Here is an 11,200-nt window from a genome sequence, read left to right as displayed (position 1 = left end):
TTTGAGGTCACGGACCCCTTTGAGGATCTGAGGAAAGCTATGGACCCCCTCCCGAGGAAAAAAAATAACTTAAAGCAAATATGCACATTTTGCATACATTTTATGAAAAATATTTTTATTGAACAAAGTAAAGTGAAACAATTAAAAGTAACCAAAATGCATTAGAAATGCAAAAAGAGGGAAAGGGGTGAAAGCATACACTTAATTATATTGTTTCGAGGACAAAACCAACCCATTTTTGTGCCCCCTGAAGCCCATCTTTGGACTCCCCCCCATGTTTGTTTGTTTGTTTATTATTACATTTTAATATCTGCCCTTCACTCTAAGGTCCCCTACAATAATTAAAACACTGTATTAATACTAAAACACAATATTAAGCATTATTTAAAACAGTTCAAAACAACTTATTTATTATTACATTTGTATCCCACCTTTTCTCCAAGGACCTGAAGACACTTCTCCCCCTTCCCATTTTATCCTTACAACAATCCTGTGTGGTAGGTTAGGCTAAGAGAGAGAGGTTGCCCCAAGGTCACTTAGAGAACTTTATGGCTGCTCCACACTGGTAAAACGCCTCCTTTACATTGAGCACTTGTCATGCAATGACTGCTATTATTGAACATAAGCAGGCAAAAGCTCTGTTGGTAGAGTACGAGACTCTTTATCTCAGCGTCGTGGGTTCAAGACCCATGTTGGGAAAAATATTTTTGCATTTAGGTCTACAGTTCCATGATTCTATGAAATTCTACAATGTTATGAAAAGACACATAATGGGGTTGTACTCAACACCAGTCTCATTCAGTGTCATAAAATACCTGTACCCATTCATTTCAATGGGTGCAGTAGAATTTAACTGGATACAACCCAAAATGTTTATCTCTAGATATAAAATTTGTTGCCAACTTTATTGCTTCTAACCAAAAACCAATATGGTCCAAAGTTAAATATCCTTTATCCTAAATTGAGATTCAAAGTGGCTAAAAACATTTTAAAACATCATGATAAATTACAAAGTAAGAATAAATAATTAAACTATATCAGAACACATTCAGAACCAGAAATGTGATCAGCATCACCTGCACCTTAGTTTTTAAAGGCCTGCCTGAATAGGAAGATCTTCACTTGCTGGTGGAAGGATAACAAGCGGGATCTAAGGTAATCTCTATTGGGAGAGAATTCCATGCATAAATATTACACTACCTTCTCTCCAAATTAAAGAACAGGTACAATAAATCCTCTTCTCCACAGATTTGCAAAACAAGCATGCTTAAGATTGGGTTCTAGGCTACTGTCTCTCATGCTGTGTACACACTATAACTTCAAAGCACATTCGGAGTATTTTCTTTCCCTCAATGAATTCTAGGCACTGTAGTTCACTCTTCTCTAAATTATAATACCCAGCAACCCTTAACAAACTACAGTCCCCAGAATTCTTTTAGTGAAATAATGTCCTTCGGATGTGCTTTAAATGTACAGTGTATACTAAGTTTCATTATCCCATATCTGCAATATACTTAGTTTGTACGGTTGTTGTAAGTATCAGGGGGGGGGGAAACAAAGCAGGAAGATAATAGAGTCTTGGGGCACTTTTTAAAAGACTTATTGCATGTCAAAATGCAAGTAGATAAATAGGAACCGCTACAGCGGGAAGGTAAACGGCGTTTCCATGTGCTGCTCTGGTTTGCCAGAAGCGGCTTTGTCATGCTGGCCACATGACCTGGAAGCTATACGTCGGCTCCCTCGGCCAATAATGCGAGATGAGCGCGCAACCCCAGAGTCGGTCACGACTGGACCTAATGGTCAGGGGTCCCTTTACCTTTACCTTTTTACAGCGGGAAGGTAAACAGCGTTTCCATGTGCTGCTCTGGTTTGCCAGAAGCGGCTTTGTCATGCTGGCCACATGACCTGGAAGCTATACGCCGGCTCCCTCGGTCAATAATGCGAGATGAGCGCCCAACCCCAGAGTCGGTCACGACTGGACCTAATGGTCAGGGGTCCCTTTACCTTACCTTTACCTTTATTGTGGCATAAGCTTTTGTGGACAAAATGTAAATGCTAAGTGCTGTATCACCATTCCCTCTATTTCTGATGTCCAGATGGTAAGTGCTAAGCCTTATGTACCAAAAACAGCACCAACCCAGACACAAGTGGAACATATCAGCAGGCCACAAGGGAGACCACAAGGTTTTGCAGAAGGACAAAAATATCCCCCTATCAGTCATTTAAGAGCCACTAGAGATGTCCTGGTTGCTATTCTCCATTTAGCTTCTGCTGGGTAAGGAATGATGAAGGGCAGGGCGTTCTCAGCAGTGGCCCCTCTGATTATGAAACTTTATCCTAAATCACATCCTTTTGCTGCCCCCCCCCAATGTTGGTGTCACTTAGGTACAAGCAAGTTGAACATTGCCAACTGCTCTGTGCTCCCACTGGGAAGGGCCATAGCTCAGTGGCAGAGCCTATGTTTTGCATGCAGAAGGTCCCAGGTTCATCTGCAGGTAGGGCTGGGCAGAGGCGTAGCAAGGGGGGAGCGGAGGGGGCGGCCCGCTCCCAGCTCCGTCTTTTGGGGGGGGGGCAGTGCAAGCTCCGCCGGTGGCACCCCGCTACATAGCGCACATGCGCAGCATCGCTACGTAGTGACACATGCGGCGTATGTAGCGATGCATACGTCGTATGTAGTGACACTGCGCATGCGCGCTACGTAGCGATGCCCCGCCCCCGGGTGTGTGTCATGTTTGCCGCTGTGGGTGCCCGAGTGGCTTCCTATGCCAGTGGGGCTGGGAGAGACTTCCTGTATGTTTTAACCCTGGAGAGCCACTGCCAGTCATAGCTAGATGGCCCCAATGGTCTGAGCTGGTATAAGGCCCCAATGGTCTGAGCTAGTATAAGATGCCTTCCTATGTTCCTATGTCTGTCCTTCCCATGGAAAGGGGCTTCCAGTGCAGCAAGATCTCTCATATTTTTAAGTCTCAACTTCCTTTTCCACTCTCAAAGGGAGAAATCTATCACATACATTCGGAGGGGTGGGGCTAGTTTCATTAGAACAGGGGTCAGAAAACTTTTTCAGCAGGGGGCCGGCCCCTTGTCCCTCAGACCTTGGGGGGGGGGGCGGACTATATTTTGTGTGTGGGGGAATGAACGAATTCCTATGCCCCACAAATAATCCAGAGATGCATTTTAAATAAAAGGACACATTCTACTCATGTAAAATCACGCTGATTCCCGGACCATCCGTGGGCCGGATTTAGAAGGCGATTGGGCCAGATCCGGCCCCTGGGCCTTAGTTTGCCTACCCATGCCTTAGAAGAGCCACGTCTTACCCCCACACCAGCCCTGGGAACTGTAGTTTCTTAAGAGCTCTGGGAACTGTAGCTCTGCAAGGGGTAAACAGTTCCCGGGATTCTTTGGGTGCTGAAGGGATGTGCTTTGAATGCGTGTTTTGCACAGCAGTCATTACGTCTCTCAAGCTCTACACTGGGCGAGTCCCCACGGTTCCCTATCACTAGCGCAACAGTCCCTTGGCACCTCTAAATATCTCAGAGAGCCTACGGTGGGTGCGAGAAAAGACACATCCGCGCGCACACACAACTCCAAGCTGTGAAATTCAACTGTGCAACATTTTCTCGGATTTTTTTTTTGTGTGTAAACGCGCTCGCCCGTTTCGTGTCCTGTTCAAAGCCCTGTTCCGTTTCTTTCCCTCCCCTTGCCGGGCCCGTGAACCTAAAGATCAACCGGGGCCGGCTTCCCTTCCAGTCTCCTCCTCCTCTTTCTTCCTCCTCCTCTTTGTTACTGTTGCATTTTGGGAGAGGAAGTACCCGGACCACGTTGCTGCCTCTGGGAGCGGACGGGAGCGCGAGCGCAAAGCATGGCCGCTTCCAGCAAGAGGTGAGTGTGGCTTTGCAGCGAGGTAGCCTCGCAGGCGTTTAACAGAGCCAGCTCTTTTTCTAAAAGATCCATAATATCATAGAATGGTAGAGTTGGAAGGGATCCCCGAGGGTCATCGAGCCCAACCCCTTGCCATGCAGGAATCTCAACACGCGGACCCGCCTCCATTTTGAAACCGGACCGGCTCCTCCTTAGCTTTGCAAATGTGCTCACTCCCAAGATATCTCCCAACTTTCCCCTTGGAGGGTTTGCATGGTTTGCGGTAATTCGGGCTATGGAGAAAGAGAGTACAGTATGGAAGTTCTCATCCTTTCCCCTGCGCGTGTTTGCGGATTTCCCTAATCGTGGGGGCTGCAAGGAACACCTGGGAAGTTAATGGAACAATTTCTCATCTTCTAATCCCTGGACCTGTTTTTATTGGAATTGGTTACTTGTGTGTCTTCATGATCAGTGTTTATGGAGTTGTTTATATCGTGTGTTTTAATTATAGGTGCTCATATCTTTATGTAATTGGGTTTTTATACTTCGCTTAGGAATCTGCTTTGGCCTTAAGTAGATATACAGATAAATTAACAACAACAAAAAACCACTAGTAATATACTTTTTTTCTAAAGCTGAGAATTGGTTTCATTGAACACAGTAGGAATTATTTTCTTTTTTTCTTGAGAAACAGTGCTGAACTATATGGGCCATTGGCCTGATCCAGCAGACTTCTTACTATGTTTCAGGGTGGGTTACAGCAATTAACACGCAGTGTTAACGGTTTAAAACAATTTGCAATCACCTTGAGGTATTCAGGGTCTTGGGCCACATAAGGTTTTTTTTTTATAGGTCAAAACCCAGAACCCAGAAACTAATCTGATACAATTGCTAAACGATAATCAATAAAAATAACTGCAAGTCACAATGCATTAAATACCACAAAATATGCAAAACCATGGAAAAGGATCAAATTGAGAAACAAGGATTCATAACTTATAAAATTACTGTTTTAAAATATCCTTGAACTTCTCTCTTCCTAGCTGCTTCTGCTGTTCTCAAAGTCATGGTTTGGGAAAGGCTCCTAGCTGGGGCTGGAGGATGCAGCAAGGCAAGTGGAAAAAGCCATTGCCTGATGAACAGCAGAAAGTCTCTCCCCTCACAGTTCTTTAAATTTGTTAGTTGCTTTCTCTTGCCCAAAGCAACCCAAAGTGACTTACAACCAAACAGACACACAGGAAAAAAAACCTATACTGTAGATGCATTAAAACCAATTGTTATACAGTGGTCCCTCGACTTACGAACTTAATCCGTTCCGAATGCACATTCGTAGGTTGAAAAGTTCGTAAGTCAAAAAGCCGTTTCCCATAGGAAAAAAAAATTCGTAAGTCGAGGAAACCACATTTAAAACCGCCAACGGTTTCCGTTCGGATGTAGAAAAATTTGTAAACGTGCGGCCATTTGTTCCGTTCGTAAGTTGAAAACTTTGGATGTTGAATAATTCGTAAGTCGGGGGGCCACTGTATACATAATTCAAATAAGTACATTTAATTAATAAATAATGATCAGTAGCCGGTGCAGTCAGACCATTGCAACTGAAAGAATGAGGTACCGGTAGGAAAGTCCTCTGTTTTCCCAGGCCTGTGGCCATTCAATCCTGAGCTATGGTCCTTGGATGATGCTCTCGACATCTGAAAAGCAGATTTTTCCAGCGATGCTCACACCTCTCTTGTTTGAAACTCTGTTCTTTGCCTTTTGTTTACCCATTTTGTCCTTTGCCTCCTTGGGAACAGAAAACTCGCTGAGCTGAGTGTGGATGAGTTCCTGACTTCCGGATTTGATTCTGACGCAGATGATGAGTTGCAGGAGGAAGCCTTGAATTCCACAGAGGATGGGGCTCATAAAAAGCTCAGCCAGAATGGGAAGGCCCCCGTCAAGAAGAAAGGAGGGCTAAAATCGAAAGCTGTGGAAAAGTAAGAGGATGTACAAAACAAACCACAGATCACTGTATTTCAAATGTTTTTCAAACAAAGAAAATTGTTAAGTACAGTGCATTAGAGTAATAGTTTTAGCTAATTTTTATTTTCTCTATTGCATCTTTGTAAAGCGCTTGGAGACTCTTGCAGTTTGAGGGTATATGGATTGTTCAAATAAATAATAAAATAAATGATATCCAACTACGATTTACTCAGAGCTTTCCCCCCATAATGTTTTGTTATTTCATTTTATAATGTGTATAAAACAGAGAGCAATTACAACAGATTAAAATTAGAAGATGAAAAACAAACCTATAAAATAGGCATGTAGAATGAGTGCAGTTGCACATGCGTTAAAAAAAGCCCAAGTAAAGACTTATCAGTGTTATCAATTTATCAAATATAGTTCCAGATTTGCCAGCCTTGTGACAAGAGTCATCTTGAAAATGATGGTTCTGCTGAATATGTAATGAAAGAACACCAAGTCATAAAAAGTGTGTGGAGGTTCTAGCCCTTGTTAAAATTACAAATTATGCATAATTTTCTCCATTATAACTATACAGTCGTACCTTAGAAGTTGCATGGAATCCGTTCCAGAAGTTGGTTTGACTTCCAAAACGTTTGGAAACCAAAGCGCGGCTTCTGATTGGCTGCAGGAAGCTCCTGCAGCCAATCGGAGCCCCATCGGATATTTGGCTTCCAAAAATAGTTTGCAAACTGGAACACTCACTTCTGGGTTTGGGAGCCAAAACGTTCGAGAACTAAGCTGTTTGAAAACCAAGGTATGGCTGTGTTCAGATGTACTTAGAGGGGACCCACTGAAATTTTAAAAAGCCCTAAGTAGAGAAAAGGCAAATAAGAGGCGATGTGACATAAGATTATAAAATTATGCATGGCATGGTGAAAGTGGGTAGAGGAAATATTTTCTCCCTCTCATAATACTAGAACTCGTGGACATGCAGTGAAGCTGAATCTTGGAAGGTTTTTTAAAAGTACTCCATGCAGCGCATATAAACTATGGAACTTGATCTCCCAGGAGGCAGTGGTGGGGCCATCAACTTTAAAAGAGGATTAGAGAAATTCATGGAGATTAAGGCTATCATTGGTTTCTAGACACAATGGCTGTGCTCTTCCTGCACAGTTAGAGGCAGGAGGAAAGAGTACTGCTGTGTTTGGGTCTTGCTTGCAGGTTTCCTATAGGCCAGTGTTTCTCAACCAGTGTGCCTCCAGATGTTTTGGGACTACAACTCCCATCATCCCTAGCTAGCAAGACCAGTGGTCAGGAATGATGGGAGTTGTAGTCCCAAAACATCTGGAGGCACACTGGTTGAGAAACACTGCTATAGGCATCTGGTTGGCTGCTGTGAGAACAGGATGCTGGACTAGGTGGGCCTTTGGCCTGATCCAGCAGCCAGGCTCTTCTTAAATTAGTTACAATTCCAAACGGTTGGGTGCCAAACCCCTGAAATGTACATCCAAGTTGTAACAATTCATAGTTTCTAAATCTGTGTACTTTCAAAGTCAGCTCTTGATTTTAATTTTATTTTAAAGAAACCATAATTCCTCTCCCCTGATCAGGAAAGTGAAGACAGGGAAGGCTTCCCAACACAAAGATCAGCTCTCCCGGCTGAAGGAACGGGATCCGGAATTTTACAAATTCTTGGAAGAAAATGACTCCACGCTGCTGAATTTCGATGCCTCCGATAGCTCTGATGAAGAGGATGGGCTTCACGTGTTGCCTGAAAACTTAGAGGTGATTTGTTTCTGTTTTTTCTATAAAAACCATATAAGCTGATTTTCAGTGATGCTCTTGGACGGTTGCATAAGGTCCACCTAGTGCTACCCTTAACATCATTTTAGTGCCCATTGAATACCTCTCTCTTCCCCAGGGTATTTGACAGATTATGATGAATATTTCAGTTTATTCCTGCTTTCTGCTGCTGAGGTTTTGCTGCTTCATTGGGTCTGTTTATGAGTCATTGTAATGGCTTTATTTTAAGCCATTCTATGTTTTTTGTTTTAACTTGACTTTGTTTTTCATGAGTTGCTTGGATACAGGTGTTGTTGTTTTTTTGTAGCAAGTGACTAATCATTTTATTTATTTGACTTATATATCACCCTTCATCATAAGCAGGCACCCCCAAACTTGGCCCTCCAGATGTTTTGGGACTACAGCTCCCATCATCCCTAGCTAGCAGAACCAGTGGTCAGGGATGATGGGAATTGTAGTCCCAAAACATCTGGAGGGCTGAGTTTGGGGATGCCTGATCATAAGATTGCAGGGTGGTTCACAATATAAAAATACAAGGTAAAAGCAGAAACAAATACCGTATATACTCCAGTATAAGCTGACCTTTTCAGCACATTTTTAATGATGAAAAAGCTCCCCTTGGCTTATACTCAAGGGAGGGTCCCACCCGAGCACATTTCTGACAGCGGCAAAGGCGGAGGAGGAGGAACGAGCAGCTGAAAGCAGCTCTTTTGGGCTGCTCCTTCTTCCTCCTCCGGTTTCTGGTGTGGTGAACCGGCTTATACTCGAGTCAATAAGTTTTCCCAGTTTTTTGGGGTAAAATTAGGTGCCTCGGCTTATATTCGGGTCGGCTTATACTCGAGAATAGGTAGTTAAAACATAACAAAACAATAACTCTGCCTTCCACAAGTAAAAAATAATAATACTGAAGCACCGTTACTCCTACTTAGATTAGACCCATTGAGTGGGGCTCAACTAAATGTTACTCTGAATGGACCCATTGAAATGAATGAAAACATGTAAGCTATGTCCATTAATTTCAGTATGTCTATGCTGAATAAAACTTAGCTGAATACCACCCACTGGAATGAATGGGGCTGTCCGTCTTAGGCCCATTTATTTCAGTGGGTGTTCTCTGAGTAGGATTTGGTTGGCTACAACTACATTTTAAAATGGCAATTTTAAAAGCATTGATTCCTTAAAAACAGATCACAATAAAACAGTACACCACACAGCGATAAAATAAAAGGGTGGCATGGAGCCTCAGTCTTGGGGGGGGGGCGGACTCTTGATGCTATGAAGAAAACACGGTGTCACCGTTTGCACCTCTTGAGGCAGGGAATTATGGGAGACAGGCCATGACAGAAAAGGCCTTGTCTCTTGTCACCTGTCTGGCCTCGGAAGGCAGTGGGACCCAAGAGGAAGACTTTGGAGGCGAGCCTTCACTCCTGGGACGAACATTGTAGGAAACCAGACGATGAAGGAGAAGATGCTAACAGCTCTAATAATAGTAGTATAACATCTCAGACCAACAGTGTGAGCCCATCAACTTTTTCAAAATGGAAGCAAGAAAATCCATGGCTGGAGATGTTTTATTGATGTTATGATATGCTGTGTCTGCAAAGAGTTTTCCCAGGCTGAGGACACGAGTTTTGTGAAAGACCGTGCAACATTAAAGAATGAAACGGTGAGTTTATAGTTATATTCTGCATATACAATTTTCTATATTTGCTAATGTGACAGTTTTGTGATATGGAAGGAAGTGAGTGACATCTGACTTAAGAGGACTAAGTGATTTAAATTCTCAGGGATGGGGAGCCCAGAAGCAGCTTTAAGATCCAGATGCTGTGAAAAGCAGGATATATTCTTTGCTTATGATAGTATTTTTTTTCTTGTTAATTTTGCTGTTTTAAATGTAGAATTTATATTTGACCTCCTTTAACAATGTTTCCTTTTGAGGTGTTTAATATATATATTTTTGTTAGCTGTTCTGTGTTATTAAATGTGCATTCTATAGTTACCTCCTTTGTAACTATATTTTCAAATCTTTATATTTTCAAATCTTTGTAACTATATTTTGAAATCTTTAAGATAGTTTTTTAGTTTCCTGTTAATTGTTTTGCTTTGAATGTGTTACACGAATTTTAAGGTGCAAACACCTAGCAGCCTCCCCCCCTTAAGTAACAACTCTTCAAGCTTAAACAATTTAGGAAATATCCGCTTGAGAAAAAGAGAATTTATTTTAGTGGATATACCGTAACTTAGGGCAAAAAGCAAGGCTATTTTTAGCCTCCAGTTGAACCGTGAGACTCCCTACCAAATAGGTAACAGGAAGGTCTTGATGAGAACTTTCCCAATATAGACTGGCTGAGTTCTTTTCACTTGCAAATATCTCAAACCTATAAATGGTTTAACTTCTGCCAGCCCTCTGCAAAAATAAAAAAATATATAAAATGGACCTGACAGAGGGGTATCTGCTATGTAAATGGAGGCAGTTCTTTGGCCAAAGACAAAGATATTGAGAACAGCATTTAAATAGAATTCTCCAGGAAAACAATTAACATGGATTGTTTTGTTTGATGTTTGAAAGTGTTGTAAACCACTTTGAGATTTTTAAAGCTTAAAATACAAAGTGGTTTAGGAATGAAATAATAATAATAATTTCATTTTTCTTAACTTTTTCAGATAAGAAAACATGGTGCATCTGCTACTCAGCAAGCAGGTGAATCTGCCAAGTCAAGCCCAATGGCACAGACATTAAAAACAATGGACAGCGATTTGCGCATGAAGGTGGAGAAGCTGTTCAACATTGCCTACTTCGTTGCAAAGGAGAACTTTTCATTTGAGCTCTTCCCAATGATATGTGCGCTCCTGAGGAAGATCGGTATAAGACTAGGCGAGGCGCACACGGGTGATGAGGCGGCCAAACAGATTGTGCGTTACATTGCCGAAAGCCTGCGTCTGGAACTCAGGGACAAATTGAGTAAAGTAGAGTTCTTTGGGATTTTGGCTGACGGCTCAACAGATAGGTTGGCTGTGGCATCTGACATAATTTACTTTTATTATATATTTGAAGGTGGACTGAATGAAGTGCAGTTATGGAGCTGTTAGGGAATGTACTAGTGAGAATGCAGCAGGTGAGAGGACATCTACAATCGAGTCAGTTCTCCGTGACTACGTACCCGACTGGAAAAGCAAGCTAACGGCGATAAGTTTCGATGGGGCCGGTGCTAATACGGGGACTGTGTCTGGCGTAGCAAAACAGTTCCAAGACAACTGTCCAGGTTTAGTGGCAGTGCACTGTGTAGCTCACCGGCTGGAGCTTGTGATAAGCGATGCCTTCAAATGTATAAAATTTGCTGGGATTGCTGAAGATGTTGTGTGTGGTATATACATGTTTTACCACAGCCATCCTGAAAGAACAAAGGAATTGCTGAAAGATATTGATGAAGTACTGCGCGAAAAAGTGCTTCGCCACATAGGTATTCGCAGAATCAGCTGGTTGCAGTCAAAGAACTGTGTTGTGAAGGCATTAGCAAACAATCTCCCACTAGTGGTGGCAGACTTGGAGCGGATTGTGAGTGGTTCTGGTGCAGAGTTGGACTGGAAGGAG

General features: G+C 42.6%; 1 protein-coding gene across 1 annotated transcript in view; it reads left to right on the top strand.

Annotated features, from left to right (window-relative positions):
- Positions 1 to 3,824: 3,824 nt before the first annotated feature.
- Positions 3,825 to 11,200, top strand: part of NOC2L (NOC2 like nucleolar associated transcriptional repressor) — a 64,750-nt gene continuing 57,374 nt past the window's right edge. The window contains exons 1-3 of the mRNA XM_035118506.3: positions 3,825 to 3,882; positions 5,655 to 5,834; positions 7,416 to 7,590. Of these exons, the coding sequence (XP_034974397.1) occupies positions 3,863 to 3,882; positions 5,655 to 5,834; positions 7,416 to 7,590 (375 nt within the window). The 5' untranslated portion in view covers positions 3,825 to 3,862. The remainder of the gene's footprint in view (positions 3,883 to 5,654; positions 5,835 to 7,415; positions 7,591 to 11,200) is intronic.

This window comes from Zootoca vivipara, chromosome 6, assembly GCF_965207765.1.
Source record: "Zootoca vivipara chromosome 6, rZooViv2.hap1.1, whole genome shotgun sequence".
Lineage (NCBI taxonomy): Eukaryota > Metazoa > Chordata > Lepidosauria > Squamata > Lacertidae > Zootoca > Zootoca vivipara.
Note: the sequence above shows the minus strand (reverse complement) of the source record. Positions and strands in the feature narration are given on the sequence as shown.